General features: G+C 44.2%; 2 protein-coding genes and 1 long non-coding RNA gene across 6 annotated transcripts in view; 2 read left to right on the top strand and 1 right to left on the bottom strand.

Annotated features, from left to right (window-relative positions):
* Positions 1 to 5723, top strand: part of XPR1 (xenotropic and polytropic retrovirus receptor 1) — a 197047-nt gene extending 191324 nt beyond the window's left edge. Inside the window, exon 15 of the mRNA XM_079105928.1 lies at positions 1313 to 5723. Coding sequence (XP_078962054.1) covers positions 1313 to 1373 — 61 coding nt within the window. The 3' untranslated portion in view covers positions 1374 to 5723. The remainder of the gene's footprint in view (positions 1 to 1312) is intronic.
* On the bottom strand, positions 3396 to 19181 carry LOC306641087. 3 transcript variants are annotated; one of them, XR_013758014.1, is made up of 4 exons: positions 19058 to 19181; positions 18837 to 18968; positions 16594 to 16802; positions 3396 to 12659 (listed from the first exon to the last, which is right to left on the bottom strand). It is a non-coding gene; the product is annotated as an uncharacterized lncRNA (long non-coding RNA). The 3 variants fall into 3 exon arrangements; XR_013758015.1 differs by lacking the exon at positions 3396 to 12659 and adding an exon at positions 14628 to 16370; XR_013758016.1 differs by lacking the exon at positions 3396 to 12659 and adding an exon at positions 14628 to 16367.
* Positions 19078 to 23591, top strand: part of KIAA1614 — a 32300-nt gene continuing 27786 nt past the window's right edge. Inside the window, exons 1-3 of one of the 2 annotated variants that reach the window (XM_079105911.1) lie at positions 19078 to 19195; positions 21705 to 22642; positions 23527 to 23590. In XM_079105911.1, the coding sequence (XP_078962037.1) occupies positions 21733 to 22642; positions 23527 to 23590 (974 nt within the window). In that variant the 5' untranslated portion in view covers positions 19078 to 19195; positions 21705 to 21732. Of the gene's footprint in view, positions 19196 to 19705; positions 20044 to 21704; positions 22643 to 23526; position 23591 lie in introns of those variants that run through there. The other variant, XM_079105912.1, reaches the window with a different exon arrangement.

The raw sequence follows: 23591 nt of genomic DNA, 5'->3' as shown, positions 1-23591 counted from the left end.
ATACAAGCTTGGTCTTGTACCTAGAGGGAAAATCACATTTTTTTTCATAGAAGAAAGTTAAATAGCACAAAGGGCTGGAAGAAAATGCCATACATAGTCTGTAGTCTTGTTGAGCTCCTGATTTTGAAAGTCTTATCCTTGTAAGTTACCAGCAGAGGGCAATCTAAACATACTGTTTTTGTTTGAAAAACAAGAAGACTCTTTGGCAATAAATAATGTTCAATTTCAGGTGTTTAGTGGGAAATCCCTGGGAATCTAGATTGCAACCAAAGGAAAACATTTAGATTGAACAGGCTATGTGTGATAGAGAGGGAGGGAATCTAAAATAATATCTTAGTTCTGACTTTATGACTCATGCAATCTTTAGCACATCCTTAACCTTTTTGAACATCAAATTCCCCTTCTGTCAAATAGGAATAATAAATGCTATTTCACCAATTGCTACTTAACTTCATGGACTCTCAGAAGTTGCAGAATACTTTAATGTTACCTAATCCCATTTTTCAGCCAGTTTAGGAATCCCTTCTGTGTAAAATAAATAGATTATCATTTTATGCTGATAGAAAATCCACAGTGTTAATGAAGTATATAATGATCTGAGGCACCTGGTTTTATTGTTGGATAATTACAGAAGTGGATACATTATGTTGAGTTGAAATATGTGCCTTTATGATTAAACTGTAACTTCACCAATTTGATTCTCATTGGACTCTCTCACATATTGTATAATAAGTCTCCTCCCTCTTCTGCTTCGGGCTTTGCCAACTGTTTGAAGACAAACAACTGTCATACCTCTCCTTAGGTCTTGTCTCCTGCTGGCCAGCTTCTAGTTTTTCAGGCATACTTCAAATGATATTATTTCTCTCATCCTGATTTCTTTCATTTGTTTATGCTTTATCGATTTTTACGTTGATTTTCTCACCTGATATGCATACTGCCTGTGAGGTAAAAGGGATTTTAAGTGAAATACTTATTTTTATTCCTTATTTACAGAGATAGAAATGGGCACTCAAAAGAGGTTAAAGAGACATATCATAAGTCAAAGTTGGTGTTCAAACTCAGATTGTCTTATTCAGATTTCTTCTTTGTTAAACATGACCTACTATTGTTTTTATTATATTCCTTTTAGTGTTTTTTTAATAATGCCAGAAATTGAACATGAAACGTAAGGAATAAATCATCTGGTACAATAGATGGTATCTGTTTAGGATGTTTATTAGTGGTGGTGAGATTGGAAATGTACCTAACATTGTGAGTGTGTTTGTAATGTAATAATGGACTAAGTGCTGTTCTTTCCCTCTTTTACCACCAGATCCAAGGCTCGAGACACTAAGGTATTGATAGAAGACACAGATGATGAAGCTAACACTTGAATTCTCTGAAGTCTAGATTAACATCTTTGTTTTCCTACTCTACAATTCTTTCCTCGACCAACGCAACCTCTAGTACCTTTTTCCAGCTGAAAACAGGAGAAAACACGTAACACATTTTCCGAGCTCTTCCAGATCGGATCCTATGGACTCCAAACAAGCTCACTGTGTTTCTTTTCTTTTCTTCTGGTTTAATTTTAATTTTCTATTTTTAAAACAAATATTTACTTCATTTTGCCAATCAGAGGACGTTTTAAGGAACAAAAACATAGTACCTTATGGATTGTTTACAATCACAAGGACACAGATACCTATCAGGAAGAACAGGCATTGCAAGGACCCTCTGATGGGGTGGTACCGAGATAGCTCGGCTTCTGCTTGGTCCAGTTTTGACTGGTTGAAACTGGACATTGGTTTTTAAATTTTTTGTCAGTTTCTGTGGAGAATCTTTTCCTTTCCTTCATACCCAGCGCAAAGGCACTGGCTGCACTTGCAGGGAAAGTGCATCTTGGAGCAGTACCTTCATTCATGAAGCTACTTTTTAATTTGATGTAACTTTTCTTATTTGGGAAGGGTTGCTGGGTGGGTGGGAAATATGATGTATTTGTTACATATAGTTTTCTCATTATTTATGAAACTTAACCATAAAAGAATGATATAACTCCTGTGCAATGAAGGTGATAACAGTGAAAGAAGACGGGGGAAACTAATGTTGGATGACATTTATGAGGGTCAGTCCCACATACCTCTTTAGGGAGACAACTTGCACCAGTTTGACTTTTTCTTTTCTTTTCAATTTAAGCCAAAGTTTTATTACTAAATTTTAAGTTGCCACTACTGTAGAGTCCTGAGCATCTCTCTCGTAACATGGCACATACTTCTACATACTTTCACCCCACTGGTTGAAATTCACATAAGAGAATCTGATACTTTTTTCTTTTAGGAACAGATGTGGAATACATTTACTCATATTCAACCGTAACAACTGAAATTACACTTTGTTATGCTTCAGCATGTAGGGTGGTTGTAGTGTAATCTTTACTAACTCTGGAAAGCAGGGCTGTGTCGGAGACTCTTTGCACCCCTTTTTAGATAGTTTTTCCTCTGGTCTTAGCCATTTGAGCCAGAGTTTGATCAAATTAAAAGTCTGTTAATGGGTATTTTTGAGCATGTGAAACAAATTATCCTTCCTCCTCCATATTACATTCATACAGAAAATCTTGGCAGCCATTTCTCCAGCAGTGTTAATGCAAGAATTTAATGCCCTCATGTGATAGAAACCTGCTTTTGAAATTTTTGAGGGCCTAAAACTAGTCATACATAAAGCATATATTTCTTAGAAATTTCATTGTATTATAATCTATATGCAAGGCCCATTTTCACTTTTTTGTCTCATTTATTCCCTTTCTTCCTAAATTCTCAAAATAAGCTCTGAAACTATAAGGCATTTTACTTTTTTGAATGTGATTAGCATTAAATTTAGCATTTAAGGGCTGGGTGGGAGGTGTAGCTCAGTGGTAGAATGTTTGCCTAGCATGCACAGGACCCTGGGTTCAATCTCCAGCACTGCAAAAATAGTTTAAAAATAGCATTTCATTATCTTACAAAATTAACATAAATACCAGGAAAAAGTAAAGTGTGTTTTAATTACCCCTCCAAGACCCAAGATTCCAGCCACCATCAGTAGATTCGTTAACATAAACTTACTGCTGTCATTTTCTGCTTAAGTCAAAAGAACAAATAAGTAGAAGGGCAGCTTATTGACACTTGCTTTGTTTTAAAAACGAATGGCTACTGCCCTTTAATTCACCCTTTTTGTCACCAACTCTTCTGTGCATCATAAACCTTTACTTGACCCTGTCATAATTCCAGTAGATTACATTAAAGTCACTGTTACTACCAAAATTCTTCCAATTAACTGACAAGTTTCTTTTAAAGGGAGTTTTCTTCCATCTTTATTCTGACAAGCCTCCAAAATTTGTTCCCTTTCTGAATCAAGATTTTTTTTCTGAAAAAAAAAAAAAAAAAAAAAAAAAAGTTTTGTGGCCTCTATTGCTTTTTTGTGTTTTGCCAACCATGCCCCTTATCTCAAAACTGAAGAGAAAGTGCTTATTTAAAAAAATGTTAAATAAATTGAATCTTGATAATAATCAGTGGTACCAATTTAGTGATCCTTCTTAGATTAAAGGTTGCATTATTTCAATTTAGGATTTTTTTCCCCCTATTCTGCATTTTGTACCTTAAAAGTATAGGGGAAGTATCACTGGTCTGTCAAGCAATCGCAGTAATTATTTCTGAGGATATAGAGGTCCCGTGACAAGTCATTTCTTGTACAAATAAAATTCGTGGTATTAATGTGTATCCAGAGCCATTTGAATTGTCAGCTTCATTCTCTATTAGTAAATCTAGATTATGTCACACAAACAGTCTTACACTTAGCTTCTAGTATTTCAACCCCCAGTGTTTCTACTTCAGTGTATCCTATAGCCAGTTCAGTCTTTCTCCAACTGTTATGATTGTAGGCCCCATCAGCCTTACTTTTTCATATAAAGTACAATGATAGATGCATTTGTCCTACTGGTATAGTCTACTCAAAAATAAGGCTTATGTAATTTTAAGCTTACTATGACAGATGCTCAAATATGTATTTAAATGCACAGCTTCACGTTCCTTTTAAAGCAGTAAAGAGAAAATTTTCCTCATCAAAGAGAGTTTGGAAAACAAAATATATATTTAAATTTTTCCCTTCAAAAAAGGCTGTATGCATTTTTCTCTCCTCAGTTGTATACGCCTAAGCAGTGCGAATGCTCTATCCTACCTACCAGACTCCTGAACACTGAAACTCTCAGTAAATTTCTTAAAAACAACTGTCAGAGTCATTTTACAATCTCACCCAAGGTGAAAGAAACTCAGTCTGATTTTAGGTTTAGAAATTCTAGTGTTATTTTTGAGAGCCACTCAAATTTTAATATCAGTTAAAAATCCTCCCCCAGAAGAATGAAAGGAAAGGTGCTTAGTAAAAGATGAAAATTCATTTTTCATTTTATGATAGTATGGGAAGCACTGATGTACAAAGAGAAATGGAAAGACAGAGAAAAGTGGTCTATTTGCTATGCACAACTGAGTGCCTGTATTTAAGACTGCCCATACTATTACAACAAATAATTGGCAATTTCATATCATACAGAGAATAAAATTAGCAAAGATTAAGTCATCAGTAACTATGATGGTCATTTTTAAGTTTGGAAAGAAGTGGAAACTCCACCTGCAACCTTCTTTTCCAGTACTTTGCCATTAGTCTCCTTAGCTTAAGTTCAGATTCGGAAGCAAGGCTGTAGAAGAAGAATGCCTTAGTAGTGACCGTACAAACCTTCAGAAGGAGAATGAAGCCCAGCCTCTGGGATCCACAATTCCCCATTATGCCAGACATGAGATTTCTGCTATTTAACTGAGCTCTTACTACATGTAATCTGTTGATATATTGTATTTTTGCACCATGGTTTGACTGAAGTACATTCACAACTAGAGAAAACAATTCATCCATTTCTGAAGAGGTAAACTAAGGCAAGATAAGAATAGAAGAAAGTCACCTGGTACTGAGTCATACAGGCAGCAGATTAACAGACCTTTAGTTGAAGAGGAGTGAATTAATTTTGGAGATAGCAAAATACAAGATGATATTGGCCCTTGGCAGCAGAAGCAGGACAGCGTGGGAAGCATGTGAGCTTGGTGTGCAAGTATTGATCTCCGTCCCTCACCAGTGGTTATTACACTGCCCAGAAAGAGCTGCCTTTACTCTCCTATTGTTATTTTCCATTACTTTGCATTATTCAGGAAGTTGTTCTTTATCCCCACATGAAATTTTCTAAGCAGTTAACTAGAACATTTTCTTATTCTAAGGAGAAGAATTTAGAAAATAACTTATCCATGAGTTATTTTATTTAGAAACTTGGAATTCTTGGAAATGATTACCACTATATTTGATAAACAGGTTTCAGGTTATTGTTATTTTAACAGTTTACATAAAAGTTGCCTAATATTCAAAATAAGTACTTCTTACTATAAAGAATATATTTGAATTTTTTAAATTAAAACAGCTTTTTAGATTAAAGCAAAATCATGTTGAATCTGTGGCTCTCTCAACTACAAAAATCATCATACTTTTCTCAAATCTAATAAGAAGCCAGTACATTATAGATAGAATCTATAGTGACCAGGTGAAACAGAAGTTCTGGTAGAACTTTTGAAAAAGGTAAGGAAGAATAAATCATATCAGCTTAGTTTTTTTTTCCCTGATTGGTATATATATATATATATTTTTTTTTGCTTGTCATTTTAAAATTTTCTGAATTACCTATGCATACACATCTACATTTCAAATATCACATATCAATCTTCATACTAAATCTTGAAAGCTCCCAACTTTCTGGATTGTTTTTCAAGTCCATATGTTAGGGCACATGGTGATATGGGTCAGAATTAATTGTATTATAGCATAAGAAGTGTGTGCTTTTCAGTGTTACAGGTCTACAATTTCTAATCAGCATAACCACACTCCACTCAACAGATATGAAAAAGTAAACGCATCTCATTAGGTTTGGAAAAGCTTAAGTTAAACAACATAAGATACTTGCCTGGGAATGGGGAAGAACCTGCTGATTGGCTCCTATAGCCTTTCTTTTATCAACTGTCAAAACTCTGACACTGAGTTGCCCCTCAGAAACAATCTTTCAGAACAATCTTTCTTAGGATGGAAGAGGAAGCATGAGGGACAAGAGTTTCCCCTGAAATGAGGAGAATCATTATGCTCATTTTCCTCTGAAGCGTGTTTCCTTGTAGCAAACCTTTGTCCTGTTTTATTATTAAATCAATGCTACCTTCAGTTTTTTGTATGGTGCCATCAACCGAAGGACAATCAAATAACCTATTGTTTGCCTTGGATTCAGTATGTCAGCTATTTACACAGTCTCACCTTGTATACCTTCAAAACTGATATGTTACTTGACTTCTACTCCCTTTTCTCTGTACCACGGCAAATCGGGACAGACTGCGGCACTACTAGACAGATGTGGGCTTCTAAGAGAGAGCAAGGATTCCATCCCATTGTCCCTTGACTGTTACCTCAGGTCCCTGCCTGCATTTCCCTGATTGTCTGTAGCAACACCAGCATGGTGGGAACAGGAAAAACTATGGGAAATCACTGAAGAGTAATTGTTTATGATGCTTATTGTTCCAAACTGTGAGATAAAATCATGAGCCACTCAGTTCACTTAAAAAAAAGAACAAAACTGAACTTTTTCAGATTGTAAAGATTAATTTCTTGCCGTTTTCTGGATTAGAGCAGAAGCTTGTATCAGTGAAGAGCATTTAGGAGGGAATGAGGTGGGAAAGTGCATTTTTCTTTCCAGACCCTCTCCCTCTGCCATTTCCTTCACACGCCCACCCTCCTCCACGCTGTGCTGGTAAATGATAATATGAAACCCTGAGCTATCGTTGTCGAAGTAACTATGGATTGTGATTAGTCCTCTGTGGGTGCTTCTTTCCCTCTTTTTTCTCCCTTGCTTTCTTTCTTACTCTCCACTCTGGTAAATGGAAAAGGTGACGTCGAAGAACTGATGCTTGCTTGGACCATGATGTATCTGTGACTGTGCTCTTAGCTGTCTCCTTTTTCCTTCTTATATGGGTAGAATTCTTAAGACGTGGAGTTCCCTTCTTGATAAGTAGGTTAAATGCACAATGTGGTACTGTTTTATAGTTTCTAGATGGTTGTATAAAGCAAAAAGTTAATGTGGTTATGTGTTTTTAAAAGAAAATAAGTGATTGGTTATAAAACTTTGTCCTTTTTTCATTATTACAAGCTCTCTGTTTTCCAACAGTTTGCCGACTCCTTTGTCACTAGTGGATGGTTTGTGTCACTGTGTTTTTCTCTCTGGGAGTCTTAGATTCTTGAACTTGGTTCCCCTTAGGACTTACTAGTATATAAGTTTAGGGAAAACAGACCACCACAGTGAAATTTTTTTAAAAACTATTTTACTAAATTAAAAAATAATCTTAAGTGGCCTTTTTTCATGATATGTGACTCTAAAGCAATGGGATTAATGCAACAAATTTGGTTTTAACTCACACGATCTCAAGCATTAGGTGAAATGATATGTTTGATTACATATTAGAAAGCTGGACATTTGTCACTACATGTCTGCCCTATGTGGGAGGGAGCAGAGCATTTTCTGCTGAATTCCTCAAATAAATAGTACTTCCAAGATCTAGCTAGAAAAAAAAAAATTATAAAACTACCTGACCATAAGATAAATATACCAAAAATGAAAAGAGAAAAATAATTTATTAGCTAAAGCATTAAAGCCTTTTCAGGAGCCTGGTGTAGTGGCACACGAAACAGAAGGATCACAAGTTTGAGGCCAGCCTGGGCAACTTAGCAAAACGCTGTCTCAAAAGAAGTGGTGGGCTGGGTAGCTCCTTGAAAAAACACCCCTGGTTTCAATCTCCAGTGTGTGGAGGGTGCTTTTCATTTTATTTTAATACCAGAAGCTCTGTTCTTACTATATTTCTATGTAGGCTAAACAATAATGTAATTAATAAGGTGTTTCCAAGCCAAAGTCAAGACAGGCTGTGAATATGAATCACTTGATATTGAACACTTTTCTACAGTTTGATAACATACTCAACATTGTATAACTATAGTCTATTTTCCAAATAGCACTGCAGTTTCATGGGGATTAATGAACCATTGCAATTTCTTTATGAAGAAATAAAGACCTAGAGCAGAATGTAAGGTTTAATAGAGAACAGTTTCTGATTTGGAAGTGTTCCCCTGAGACACAGAATTTAATTCCCTAGCTAGGATCCCAGGAGTTGGTGCAAATTTCCTACTAACATGGCCCCTGGAGGCATGGAAAAAGGGATGACCCATGCTGAGCAAAGTTGAAATTCCAGTTCAGGGAACTGGCAAACAGTGCAGGAAGGGAGTGGACCCGTACTGCAGGGAGAGAGAGGACTAGAGATGACTGCAGATGCTGTACCAATCTGGCCCCTGAAGAAGCTAAATGAGTTGGGGGAGTCATTGTAGGCCCCAACTTAATCAAGTAGGCAAACTTAATCAAGTATAGCTCCAGTTGCAGATGTAGCACCAGATGTGTTCTTTTAAAATAATAATCAAATAATAATAATAATCAAATAATAATCAAAATAATCAGAAATGGTTCACATTTCCATGAAAATATACATTAACACTTTTGCTCCAAGGCCATGTTAAGTCCAAAGAGATGTGGACCAGCTGACATCCTTAGAATATTACATCGATTGATTACATCAATGATACTGTTAATTGGGTGGGATGAGCAAGAGGTGGCTAGCATACTGGAGACTTAAGTAAGATATGCATGTGCTCCAGAAGGTTGGAAATAAACCCTAGAAAGATTGCAAGCCTGTCACATCTGTAATGTTTTCAGGGGTCTAGTAATCAAGACATCTTCTCCAAAGTGTCTTGTGTGTAATTCCTGCTATGAAGAAGGTGGCACAGCTCTGGTAAGCCTCAAGTTCTTGAGTTAACATATTCCACACCATCCTTCTTGCTCTTTCTTGTTCTGGAACCCATCTTTGAGTCCAGAACAAGAAAGGGCTCTGCAGCTGGCTCAGGCTGTCATGCAAGCAGTCCTGCAGCTTATGATCTGACAGACCCTGTGGAGATAAAAATGGTGGGAAAGAAAATATAGATTTTGTGGTGAGGCCCAATGAAAGAATCGTAATGCAAACCCCTGGGGCTCTGGAGCAAGACTGTGCCATGCGGTAAAGAATTACATACCTTTGAAAATCAACTCCTAACCTGATAAACAATGTCTGACCATAGGTGACCAATGTCCTAGTGACTAGAATTTTCCAACAAATGCTGTTTCCCACCAGCAGACCCAGCCACAACCCACCATAAGATGGAAGTGGTACCTCCAGGATTGAGCATAAGCAGGCTCAGAAGACATAAGCAGATACTCAGATCTCCCTTTCACCTGCCATTGCACTAAAGCTCCTCCCTCAGAACACACCCATGGTGCTAGGGGGGATCCTATAAGACCCGCTGAAAGAGAAGAAAAAACCCTGAGTTTTATGGGTGGGTCAGCTCCACAGCTGAGTGATGCAAGCTGAAATTGAATGAAAGTGAAAAAAATCCTGCCAGTGGTCAGAACTTTGAATAGAGCAGCTCACCATCCACTTGGTAAGGGAAAGAGAAGTGACCTAAGGTCTGCATATGTAGTGGCAAATGGCCCAGCTTGCTGGCCAGAAAAAATAGATCAGGGATAGGGAGTCTGGGTAGAGGTATGTGGATTGATTAATGGAAGTGGGAAAAGTTTCGTATCCCATGTTAACACCCACCAAAGATCATGCAGCCATCATTGAAAAAGAACTAAAGAGCCAAGTGGTGACAACCCACTGACTACAGCCAGCCTCTATCACTGGCCACTCCAATGTTGACACAGTGGTTACACGAACAAAGTGTGATGGCAGAGATGGTGACTATTCACAGGCCAACAGCATAGAGTGCTGCCACTAAGGTCCAACCAGCCTATAACAGAGACCAACACTGAGTCCTCACATGACACCATTTCTCCAGAAAACCAACAGCCACTTGATAGTAAATCAGCAAAATGTGACCTTGCCATTCTGGAAGGCCCAGCAGTTTGTTCTTTATTCTTACAGGAACAGGCAAACATTTGCTCTTCCTAATCAGAGTGTCACCCTGAACCATCCAAAGGTTTAGTGTTGGATCCACTGTTGTGAGGTTCCTTATAATATCACCTCAGACCAGAGAGCCAAACTGACAGCCTTAGGTGGGGTGGCAATGAGCCCATGACATGGGATTCACTGATGGTTGCACATAATACACCATCTAAAAGCTGCCAGCCTGAAAAGGCATGGAATGGTATACTGAAGACATGAGCAAGACTCCATGAGCATGAGTGACATCCTCCAGGATTCAGTACGTGCATTGAGTCAAGGACCCCATATCTGGTACTGTGCTTCCAAGGACAGACACCTGGACTTGAGTAGCATGGGGTGGACCAAGTAGCCCAACTCACCATCATGGCCACTAGTTCAGTTTCTACTTTATGTCCCTTTAACTTTGAGCTGCAGGGTGGGGAGTCCTGGTCCTCTTGCATTATGAACTAGGGCACTCTTTAGGTTGCCCATGTCCAGGTACCATAGGCGAGAGTGACTTCCATTTTGGCAGGGTAATTGGCCCTGGTCACTAGAAGAATGTGAAGCTGCTATCACACAGTGAGAGAAAGGAAGGATATATCTGGCACCTAGGTGTGGAAGGAATGTCATGTTGAGCAGGGAGAGGACATGGTTATGTTTTTAAAAACAAGCTCTGAATCTTGGTGGGAGGATGCATTAGAAGAAAGAGGCTTCGTATCCCAGTTGGGTTCTCCAGAAGGCCATGAGAGGAGCTGGGAGATACCAACCCTGTGAAGCTGAGGGGGAGGAAGCCAGGTGAGCAGAGGGAGAAGCCGAACTATGCTGAGGATGGACGAACCCTCAGCCAGCCCAGTGTGGAACCCAGTGTGAAGCGAGTGTTCCCCTTGGAAGGGTCATGTGTTGGGACCAGATGGCCCCTTGAGGATAGCCACCGGAAGTGGATTTGTAGTCATGGGGTATGCATTGCCCCAGGAGTAGCATGGTTTGGGGCATGATGGCTGTCTACTGAGATGGCCCCTGCAGTGGGGGCCAGCTGAGCCTGTCTGCTCATAGCACTCCCCTCCTGGGCAGCAAGACCCTCCTTGAAGACAGACCTGGCCGTGTGCTGCTGTGTCCACCTCAGTTCACTTTCTGTGCCACATGACTCCCTTGTCCACTATATACATGGCCCTCTTGTCCACTATATTCAAATAGCAGTTCCTCCAGGATTCTGGGGGCCTCTCCCTTGCTCAGGGAAGCTTAGAAGGGGGAGGTTAGCAAGATGAGCCAACCCCTTTAGCTGTGGTTGTTCCCTGGGCCTCAACTGATAGGTACACCAGGAAATATGAGAAGTCAAAATATATACCTTTGACCTAAAGTCTCAATTTTGCTCTTTTATATAACTTAAAATGTTACCTACAATATATCCTATGTATTGTGTAGGGCATGATCTGGCCCTCTGCCAGTCCAACCTCATCTTTTCCCTCATAATGAACCTGCAGAAAGATACTCTCCAGCCTGGTGCAGTGGTATGCACCTGTAATCCCAGCCACATGGGAGGCTGAGGCAGGAGGATCACAAATTTGGGACCACCCTCAGCAACTTGGGCCCTAACCAACTTAGACCCTATCTCAAAATAAAAATAAATAAATAAAAGGGCCAGGGATGTAGTTCAGTGGTAAAGTGCCTCTGGATTCAATCCCCAGTACCGAAGAAAAAAGGTATGTCTCCCTGCCTCCATGCATGAGGCTGGTTCTCCAAAGAATTCTTCCTCCTGCCCTTTGCCTTCAAACACTATTTGACTCCTTCAAGAAGCCTTGTGCCACTGCCCTCACCCCACTTCCTTCATTGAAGGCTTGGTCCCCAGTGCAGCAATGTCTAGAGGTGGGCTTTCAGGAAATGTTTGGAACAGTAGTGTTCTGACCTCAGTGGATTGATTCGTTTGATGGATTAACACTTTGCATGGACTACTGGGATGTGGTGGAAACTATAAGCAGGTGGGGCATGACTGGAGGAAGCAGGTGACTGGAGGCATGCCCTTGGGGACTATGTCTTGTCCCTGGTGTTCTTCCTCTCTCTCTCCTTCCCAGCTGCCATGAGCTGAGCAGCTTTTCCCCACCAATGCCCTTCTGCCATGATGTTCTGCTTCGCCTCAGGCCTCTGAAACTGTGAGCCAAAATAAACATTTCCTCCTCCAAGTTGTTTGTGTCAAGTATTTTTGTCACCACAACAAAAACTGACTAACACAGGAATGCATTCAACACTCTTATGGATTGAATTATTTCCTCTAAGAACTCTTGTCAAGTCCCAGCCCTCAGTATCTTGGAATATGGCAATGTTTGGAAACAGGATCATCATATATGTAATTGGTTAAGATAAACGGAGTAGGGTAGGACCCTAATACAATAGAACTGGTGTCCTTATCTAAAGAGGAAATTCGGATACAGACAAGCACACTGTGAAAATGCCATGTGAAGATTGGAATTATGCTGCCATAAGGATCTCCCAGAAGCTAGGAAAAGGCCTGGAATGGATCCTTCCTAGCACATTTAGAGGGAGCGTGGCCCTGCTGACATCTTGATTGTGGATTTCAGGCCTCCGGAACTGCAAGACAATAAACAATAAATCCATAAACATGAGATACCCCTCCATTTATTTGTCTCCTTGTTTATCTCCTTTAATTTCTCTTGGTAATGTTATGTAGTTTTGTAAAGGTCTTGCTAAAAGCCTTTTGTTAGGCTTACTCCAGGTATTTCATGTTTCCTGATGCTTTTAATTGTAATGCTTCATAAATTCCATTTTCTATTTATTTGTCACCAAGTATGTATAGAATTGTAATTGATTTTTTGTATTGACTTTGTATTCAGAAAACTTGATAGTTTATTTCTTAATTTTTAGGGTTTGTAGATTCTTTTGGATTTTTCTTCATACAAAATCATGTCATCTGCAAATAATTATACTTTTATTTCTTTCATCGTTTATACTTTTCTCCCTTTTTTCTAGTTTTATTATACTGGTGAAGACCTTTGTTACAATATTAAATAGAAACAGAGCATTCTTTCCTTGTACCTGAACTAGGAAAATGCCTCAGATTAACTTCATGTTTTTTAAAAGACACCTTTATCCGATGAAGAAAGTTTAGAATCTGTTTTTATGCTATCCACTATGTCAATCTAGTTATTTTTACATCAGTTCCTATTTTAATTATTATAATCTGACTGTGCAATTTTATATTTTATAGAGTAAGCCCCCTCCCTCCCATATTTCTTTTTTCACAATTTTTTCTTGAATATTTTTGCTGATGTATGGAATCTTGACTGAAATTACATCAGATTTTTTAATTAACTTGAGAAGTGCCATCTTCTTAATATCTAAAAAGAATTCAGCAGCACTTCCGTAAATATTTTTCCATTTGTAGATTTTTTCTTTGTCATATCCATGGTAAAGTTTTTTCAACATGGCTTCCACATATTTTAAATTTATGAAATGTTCTATATATACAAAATAGTACATATAATAGATACGTAATATATGTGTATGACAATGTGAACAAGAAGAAGATGTACCCCACCCACTTAATAAAGCATTACATTTGCATTTGTTGTTGATGGTGGCTGGGGATGGAAGGCAGGGGGTGCTGCACTGAGCTCCATCCCCTGCCCTAACCTGAAACTCTGTGTTCTTCTCCCCAGTTGCCATCTGCTCACTCATCCCACACTGAGGATACTGCCTTGAAGCTGTATTAATAATTATCTTGCTTTTTGTTAATTGTCCTTCCTATGTATGCATGTCCCTAAAAATATATCACTCAGTTCTTTTTTGTCTTGCTTTGTTTGTCCAACAAGATGTTAGTGAGACTCAGTTGTTTTCAGTGTACTACTGTTTGTTCATTTCCATGGATGCATTATATTTTGTTTTTCATGTATGCTAAAACTATCCTTTCATTTGAGCTGTCTTCAGGTTATCATGTTATGAGCAATGTCACTGTTAACATTTTTGTAAATATTCTGACATAAAGGTTATTTCTAAATGGGTGATGATTTTTCTGGGTATCTTTTCTTTCAATTCTGTCTTCTACTTTATTAATGCTGGTATTTAGAGAAACTCGACTTTAACATTTATCTTGTGTCCATTTATCTTGCTTTGGTCTCCATTGTAACAATCAGATCAACCACAGTGTATGATTTTGACTACACCTTTTAAATAATGGTACATTTCAGAGACCACTATAAATGGATATGGTGATGAGAAACATTCTCACTTGGTCCCTTCCTTTGATGGGACTATCCTGGAGTTGTATCATCCTGTAACATATTGGCTGTTAAATGTTGGATCTGAGAAAGACATTTTTACCATGTTAAGGAAGGCTCTGCTTCTCCGTAAAAGTATCGAATTTGGCAAATACTTTTCCAGCTTCCCTTGAAGTAGTTGTTGTTTTTACTTAACTATTGGTATGAGTCTCCTGCTAATACAATTTTTCATAGACTCTCATGGCTATCAAGCCAATCATTAATACAGTATGGAATATTTTCTGTCTTTTCTCAAGAATAAAAAGTGTCACAAAAATGGGATGAGGATTATGAAATGAAAAGCTGCAGTCTGGGTTCTGGCAGAGTCAGCCTCCCACAGGGTGAGTGGCATCAAAGGCAATAAGGTCTGGAGTTAAAGTTCCTGGGGAAGGTCCCTGTCCCCTCTCAGTGGGCTCCCTGCCAGCGTGCAGCAGTGGAGCAGGCTGATCCTGACCAGGTAAGAACCATGGTTCCGTTTTCCTTGGGTCTGAGGAGATCCAGGCTGTGGCTTGGGTGAGCAGGGTGTGTGTGCATGAGCCGTAGAGTGCATAGAGAGGCATAGCAAGAAAACATGGCTCTACTCTCTGGAGCTGTCCAGTTGTCATCTGCACCCATCTTGGTCTTCTCTTCTGTTTTTCATGCTACTCTCTCATTGTCATCTCCCCTCCCCATCCCCCATCTTATTTGAGCACTCTTTTACCTTGAATTTTCAGACTCACTCAGAATCGAAGTGCAAGGTTCTCATCACTGTCTGTGATCAGTGTGCACTTGGGAGTTGTTCCTAGGTGCTGGATGGTCCTGGCTCTGCCTGTGGTCACTTTTGTCACGGCCTAGGGTAGGACTGGCCACACTGACTGGATGAACCAGATCCAATGGAAGTAGCCTCAATCCTCTTAGCAAGCACTGGCCCCCTCCTCTCTTAGGCCTCCTTACCCAGTGGGGTTTTTTCTCCTTCATTTATCCATCTGGCATTTATTCAATACCTGTGTGGCAGGTACAAGTTAGGGACCGGGGACAATACTTCACCAAAGAAGTTCTTTAGATCATGGGGTACACAGCATTAGGTGTAAACAACTCCATGTGGTGAGTGCTCCATTAGGGCTGGTGGGGGTGTTGGGGAAGGCTTCCTGAGGAGGGGACATTAGAGCTGAGTTCATACAGAAGGTCAAGGAGACAGCCAAGTTGGGATGGGGATGCATCTTAGGCAGCTTGAGCAGCAATCACAAAACACCACAGACTTGGTGACTTGAATAACAGAAAGGTGTTTCTCACAGCTCTGGATGTGGGAAGTCAGAGATCAGGTGTCATGGTACAGTTCTATGAGGGCTCACTTCCTGCTTAAAACCCTCCCTGGGAAGGTGGCCACCTTTTTGCTCACATGGTGGGTGGAGATGGGGAACAAGCTCCCTGGTTTCTCCTCTTAATAAGGCCACTAATTCCATCATGGGGGACCCATCTTCATGACCTACTTTACTCACAAGAACCCCATCTCCTAACACCATCAATTGGGGCTTGGGCCTCAACCTGTGAATTGGGGAGCATAATTAAGTCATAGCAGGATGTTTCCGTCTGTGGAATGAAGCAGGGTCTTTCAGGCTGAAGGAAAGCCTGGACAAGGGAAAGGATACAAGAACCAGGAGAGCCATTCAGGGGAACCAGAAGCAATTCAGTATGGTGGGAATACAAGAGCAATGTTGCAGATAGTGACAGATGAGGCTGGAGGAATCCATGTGCCATACAAAGAGGGTGGAGTTGGAACCCAAGGACCTGTGCCTCCCCAAACTAACTGCCTCAAAATCATCTGGCCCACTTATTGGAACAAAAAACAGATTTCTGGGTTTTCCTGTACCCTAAGGAATTGGAATGTCCACAGGCGAGCCTTGGAATCAGTCTTAAGCTGTACCCCAAAGTTCACACAGGCACTGGGCAGCCTCTACCCTTGAACCACAGGGGAGCCCAGGGAGGGTTTCAAGCAGGGACAAAGCAGGTGCATGGCAGACCAGCCCTGGCTTCTTTTGTCCATCTGCTGGAAAGAATTGATGGGGGTTGAGTGAAGGCCCTGGGGCTTGACGAATGTCCTGCACAACCTCCTTGGCCTCATGATGACATGTGCCCATGGCCAAGGTGAGTGATAGGGGAATTCAGGTTTTCAGTTGGACAAACTCCTTTTTGCTATACAGTAGAGGCATGGTCACCCCATTCTAGCCCCATTTGGCCCTTACTGAAGGACCTAGAAGGCCATCTCTCACCTTCATCCCATGTGAGGCCTGAATCCATACTCCACATGGCTCCTCCTAGTTCAGGCTGAGTGTTTGGAGCATGTTGCTGGAGGCAGAGAGGAGGCTGAGGTGGTGCTTTATCTGAGGTCAGTCAAAGAGACTTCTTGGGATGGTGGCTTTCTTGGTTGTTCAGATGAAGGATGAGGGCTACAGGGTCACTATTTTCCTCCTATATTTCTCTCCAAAAGATAGTAACAAAACGGTCAGATCTATAAGAAAATAAGGTAGTCCCCAGCTGAGGGTGCACCAGGCTCGAAGCAAGGGTGTGGTCTAGACCACCCTCCGGGTCTCCCACTTCACAGACACTGGGGTCCAAGCTTCGCCACCAGTCCCTGAGGCCTCAGACAGGCCCACACCAGCCCCGCCCTGCAGTCCCGACCTGGCCTTTCTGGGTTTCGTTTTTTGTCAGGCGTGTCACACCTCCGTGTGCGTGCCCATGCTAACATCTCTGCCTGAGCGCCTCTCCCCGCTGTCCCGCCCCCTCTGTCTGCTCACTGAGGCCCACTGCTCCCTGGTCCCACCCAACATAACGCTTCCCACCTCAATCTAATTGTCCCTGAGAGTTCCCTGTGCCACCCTTTGCTAGCCTGAATGGGAGCACTGGCAGACGTTTCTCCCCCTGCCTTGCTCAACTTGACCAGAATTCCTCCAGGGCAGGATCTGTGGTGCCACGTGTTGTTCCCCAGTCTCTGGCACACAATAGGAGTTCAAAAGATGTCTGCTGAACCAAACAGAATCCAGATGAACAAGAAATGCCCTCTGGCATGTGGATGTCATGATATCTGATAGCATCGTACAGATCTGCTTATTGGTGTCTTATGGGTCACTTTTATAGTCTCTGACTAGGAGTGATACTCCATCCCTCTTCTAATAAAATAACAAATTTAATGAGTAAACTGAAGGTGATTATTTGCATCCCCGAAGGTGGGTGGAACAGGTATCCTTTAAACATTAAACTTTTGCTGGAATTTTCAGAAATTCCTTACAGATCATTAACTTCTAGGGGAGGGAGGGAGAAATGACCTTTTCGAGTCTGAGTTCAGAGAAGCTTCTCTGAAAATCTTGGAAGTAGGTAAAACTGGGTCCAGATTTTGGCTCTCCTAGCTGTGTGGATTTGGGCAAGTCCCTCGACTTTTCTGGGCCCAGGTTCCCTTACTCCTAAAGTGGAGAGCCACTATTCTGATTTTGCAGGGTTGTTGTAAAGATTTAGAAGATCCTACATGAAGTGCCTTGGCTTATAAGAGGTTCCCAGTAATAGTAACAGCAATGCTGTTAGGTTTGGCATTGCCTATAAGAGAGAGGAAAGGGTCTTGTATTTGCAGGATTTGACTGTGGACTACATACATGGATAAGGAAAACAGGAGGAATCCAGAAAGGAAGGGCAGCATGTGGCAGCATGTTTTAGTATCACAACCCTTCATGATGTTTTTTTATAAATTCTTTAATCCCCGCCCCCCCCCCTCCCAATTCGTTCTTTCTGTGTTGAACTTGCAGATACTGGTGACAGTGCTGCACAGTGTCTGAGGGTTTTGGACTCTATCTTGATGACCTGCCACTTACTAGCTCTATGTTCTTGGACACTCACCTGGACTCAGTTTCCTTATCTGAAGAAAGGAGAAAACAGTACCCATATCTTAAGATTTCAATGAGATTAAAGTGCTTAGCCATATATTTGGTGCAAGGTACACCATCCATGGATGGTACCATTACTACATCATGATGCTCTCAGTAATAATAAACCCAGCAGTAAATGCCTGGTGGGAGGAACTGCTAGCTCCAGAAACGTGGAGGAAGTGGTCACAGATCCTGGAGACCACCCATAACCAGAGCTATGTGACCTGGGCCTGTTCCCTTACACAGAGGGTTTACCTGGATAATTTCTCAGGTTCCTAAATTGGCCCCAGGCCAATTAATTAGAAGCTATGGCAGTTCCCCAAAGGTGGCTGTCAGCCCTGGGTGCCTCTGCCTGCCTTGTGCAGGGAAATCCTCCTCACTGGAGGCAGGCCCCTCTGGAAACTTCCCCTTCCATGACCTGATCATGCACCTGACATTGCATGGCCCCTCCTGTTGCTATATCGGCCATTGAGAGGTGACCTAGTTCACAGGTTCAAGTACTCCATGCCTGAGAGCCAAGCTTGTTATGGAAGGAAAGATGAATGAACGAACATTTCCTTTTTGTAGAGATTTCTGAAATTTACTGGGTCCTCTCTTACTGTTTCTGTCTTCTGTGGAAAAATAGTTTGGTAATAGGTGAGACTCGGTCACCTCCTTCCGGGAGGGAGAAAGAAGTCCATCACAAGTTTGGATCACAGCTGCAGGCAAAGTCCTGTGCTGCTCCTTTCTCCCTGGAATGGAGAAAATGACAAGTCGGTTCACAGAGTCCCCAGGGCCCTGAGAACCGGTCCCCACCCAAGGCTGCGGGCTATGCAGGTACCAGTTCTCGCCTTGGCAGACCAGATGAGCGGGCCCGCGTCCCCGGCGGGTTACTCTAGCGCCTCTACAAAGCGGGAGACAATGACCCCGACCTCAGAGGAAAGGGCGCCCAGGACCACGGAGACGGCCCCACGGAGAGGTCAGCCAAACAGCTGTCTACACAAACGGCATTCCTCGGCGTCCCCCGGCGCTGAGCCTGGTGTAGAGTTACAGGCGGCCGCGAAGGGCAGGAACGTGTCGCTCCTCCGCTCCGGCTCGTCGAGCGGCGTCCCCGGCCCCGCGCGGGGGTCCCGGCGCCCCGAGCGCGCCTGCCGCCTGGTGCCCGCGGTTCCCGCCGGGCAGGGGTCCAGTCGGGGGCCCCGGCCCTGCAGCCTTCCGAGCTCCCGAGCCCGTGGCCGCCGTCCTCGGTCCCCTCCGCCCCTTGACGTGCCGGAGGCCCTGGCTGTGGCCCGCTGCGCGGAGCAGAGCGTCTGGGGCCTGGCCGGAGCCCGGGCGCGACGGCTGGGGGTGGGGAGGCCGAGGTCCCGGCTCCTCCAGCCCCTTCCGCTGCCCCTCCTCTCTGCCCTCCTGCTCCCTCTTTCCCTCGCGGCCCTGCGGGCGCCGGCCCGGCCTCCTTTCCCTCCGAGGCAAAGCCACGAACTAGCGGCCGGTGCGCGCCCTTCCTCGCCCGCGCCCGCCGCCGCCCGACCCCTCCTGCGCCCAGGCCGCGGCCCGCTGGGCGGCAGTTCCGGCCCGACCCGCCCGGCCCGGGGCTCCCGCAGGGCCGGGGGAGGCCGGGCCTCGTCCTCCGGGGCTCCGGATCGTGCGCGCCCCGAGGGGCGAGGCCTGCAGGCCGCGCTCCCGCCCGCCGCCCGGAGTCGGGGCTGGAAGTCCCTCCCGCTCTGGAGCGGGCCTGGGAGGGAGAGCGGGCTGGAGGAGGGCCTCGCCGCTCCGAGGGATGGAGGGGATGGAGGCGGCGGCGGCCCAACCTGCCAGCGGCAGCCCTCAGTGAGTATGAGGAGGCGAGGCGCCGGGAGGGGGCGGCGGGGCCGCCGAGGGGGACCCGGGCCGCCTGGGAGCCGCCGCCCGCGGCCACCGAGCGCGAAGGGCGGCCCTTCACGTCCATCAGCTTTTCTGGGTTAGAGCAAATACACTGCTCGGGTCATAGAATCGGAGAGCTCCTCGGGCAGAACCATCGGCAGGAAGGCTGCCCAGGTACCTCGAGGCGAGGGTCGCATTCTTTAAGGTCTCCGGACACGGATCCTCTGGAATGCTGTTCCAGAGGTTAGCCATCAAAAAGTCCTAATTTAACCGAAACTGCTCGTATTAGACTCTAATCCCGTTTTCTGGATTGACCCCTAGGAGAGGGGAAGACGTGGCTGGGCTGGAAAGAGAAGCCCGGTACCTTCTAGGTTAACTGGCACAGCAAATGATTTCTGTCCTAAAGATAGTCCTTCAACTCAAAGGCTTAAAACCGATGTGACATTTTGCATTATATGTGTCAGGAATGTGCACATTTCTGAGACATATACTGAATTGTAATAAACAACTGTAGAAGGACTTGCCACTTTAGAGTATTTTATGGTGAATTTTTAGTCAATGTGTGAAGGGAATAATTTACTCCTAATTTGTAGTTTTTATGCACATTCCGATTTTTATAAATGAAGCTTACTTCAAGTGGGACACATCTAGATGTATGTTAAGTAGCATTTTCCCAGAGAGCAGAGTAAATATGAAGACATCATGGCCTGTATGTACACAGGTAACACTTTGAATAAAATCCTGGTGTGTGTTTTCTTTCCCTGTGAAGCCATTAACATCAGCCATGCCGAAGCTATGTAAATGTTGACAACTCACTTAACCTCTGCAGACTGAACAGTCTCATCTGCAGAATAACTGGGGGAGGCTGTGTGATCACGAAGTGTTTTTAAGAGTCCTGGTCTTGGAATGAGAAGCTTTTGATTCCAAATTGGGCCCCCCTTCGCACATGTGTGATGGAATCTGTTCCTTGGTTTCCCACTCTGTACAAGCGAGGGTCTTGATAACATGCCGGTGTCATTGTGTCCAGATTAGTTGAGAGAGTGCTTTTGAAAGCATTTGAAAGTATTCTCCCTGGCATAGGGCAGATGCCCCACAGGAGTTCAAGGCCGATCAAGGTCTCCCTTTGAGCACAGCCCTATCAATCCCATGCTGTGGTCTGAGGCTTGGAATGAGTGGATTTCCGCAGCACTTTGGCTGGAGGGTCAACTTCTGCCTGAACTCCTTCATCCACAAGGAAGGGCATGTTGGCCATTAGCAGACACTGACATTCTTCATTGAGGCTTACTTTCAGCAAAGCAGGAAGGTCAGGGATTGGGGACTCACCCTGGATTCCCTTCTGGTTCACATTTGTCATAGGCTTCAAAATTGCTGTTTGAAGCTTCATTTTGCCCATTTGTAAAATGGGGAAGAAATACTAGAACACTACTCAGACTTGAAAGTAAAAGTTCATTAACCCTCCCATGATTTATTTTTTTCAAGGTACTCTCATCATTTTCAGAGGACACCCTGCTGACTCCAGGTTACTTTCATACTTGGTGTGGAAAGGACTCTAGGCCAAGACATTATGGGGGATTTTGGAGCCATTCTGGTGCTGGATCTCAGGATCTGTGTCTTTTTTTCTCCTCCAGAGTGTCCAAGAGCAGATTAGCCAGCCCCATGCACATGACATCAGCTGTGGAGAGAAATGGTCCTGAGCCACAACCAGACAATGGACCTCTCCTGAGACCCTGGCCCCACCCTTGGGAAGACAGAACACCCAGCCCGATGGCTCCCCAGCCTCCCAGCTTGTGGGGGGTGCAGATCCAAGGCCCCTCTGTGCTGCAGTCCAAGGTGAGGGCTTTGAAGGAAAAGATGGCAGCAGGTAAACAAGGGGCCAGCTCCTGCCCCACCTCCCATGAGCAGTCATCCCTCAAGAAACCCAAATGCCGACAAGTCAAAGCCAGAGGAATCCAGGCCCCATCAGAGGGCTCTTCCCTGCCAGAGGCCATGGTGGGCCCCCATGTTCAGAACCCATCCAATGGGCCACTGGACAGCAGTGTCGATGAGGAGGAACTTTCCAGGAACGGGGACTCCAGGCCTCCCTGGTCACCTGCCCTGGGGCTTGAGTGCTGGAATGGGCAGAGCCCATGTTCTCCAGAAGCAGTGTGGATGTTGCCTGATGGTGAGAGGGGTCTGCCACCAGAGTCTGGCTCTTTGCAAGAGAGTCCCACCCGCGGAATTACTCCTGACTGCTTTGGAGGACCTCGTCCTTGTAAAGTCACCCACATGCCCCGCTTGAAGAAAGGAAGGCCATGTGCCCTTCAAGATGGTCTGGTCACAGGGGGAGACCTGGATAGCACTTCTCTGACCTCGGAAGAGAACTTCGTCCCCAGGGCAGCCCTGCTACGGGGACTCTGGAGACCTGGAGGCCTGGAGGCTGTGGGCACTCCAGGTGGTGTCTTGTCCCTGTCTGACCGAGTGGAAAGGAACCGCCTGCTGCTGCAGGAGATGCTGAAGGTCTCAGGACAGAGTCCTCCCAAGGCGGAAACTCCAGCCTGGACTCCGTCCTGGGACACAGCTGTACCAGGTGAGGCTCGCTCTGTAGGTCTGGGTGGGACAGAGGAGGGAGTCCAGTGGGAGGGAGGAGGAAGCGGGTGCTTGGTAGGGAGCAGAGAAGAAAGAAGAGCACAGTTGTCTGTCACCAGAATCATCAGAGTCCTCTTATTCTTGGCTTTGGCATAGGCTCTTTACCAGCCCCGTCTGTAAAGACCCCATGACCCTCCAGATCAATGGGAAGCCACCCTCTTGGCTTACAGCCCCATCTGTAAAGACCCCGTGACCCTCCAGATCAATGGGAAGCCACCCTCTTGGCTTAGGGGTAGAGGCTATTACAAGTCTTCCCTGTACCTTAAACCCTTTCCATGGTGGCCTTTTGAACTTCTTTCAGTGGCATGCCTTTCCCACCTGGTGGACCACATCACCTTCTGGGACAAGTAGATACAATAGAAACATATACCTCACAGTTCTGGAGGCCGAAGTTCAAGAACAAAGAACCAACAGATTCATTGTCTGGTGAGGGCGGGTCTCCTGCTCACAGATACCGTTTCTCACTGTGTCCTCATGTGGTGGAAAGCCCTTTCTGGCAGAGACACCATCCTGCCCACTGGGCCCAGCTCCTACAGTAGCGCTGCAGAGAGGTGCTAGAGTTCTGATCCAGCAGACAGCCTTCTTCATAACCTCCTGCGTCATCCCCACCTGAGGGGACCCGTGGTCCTCTCAGCCCATGCCATGCCCACCCGCAGCCATTGTGACAGACTGTGCCTGCCCTTCTCAGGCTGAGACACAGGCAAGGTGTTCGGTTTATCTAGGGGTAAATTACTAGAGAAATCTCCCTCCTTGGTGTTGGTTAGAGGCAGCTGAGAGCCCCATTTCTGCTTCTGTTATCTGATCTTTGCTTCTATCGGGCCCTAGAGCGATCATCCGGGGACGTGGACTGGGACTCAGGCATCTCTCTGCAGGACTCAGACCAGAACAGG

This window comes from Sciurus vulgaris, assembly GCF_902686455.1.
Source record: "Sciurus vulgaris genome assembly, chromosome: 12".
NCBI lineage: Eukaryota > Metazoa > Chordata > Mammalia > Rodentia > Sciuridae > Sciurus > Sciurus vulgaris.
Note: the sequence above shows the minus strand (reverse complement) of the source record. Positions and strands in the feature narration are given on the sequence as shown.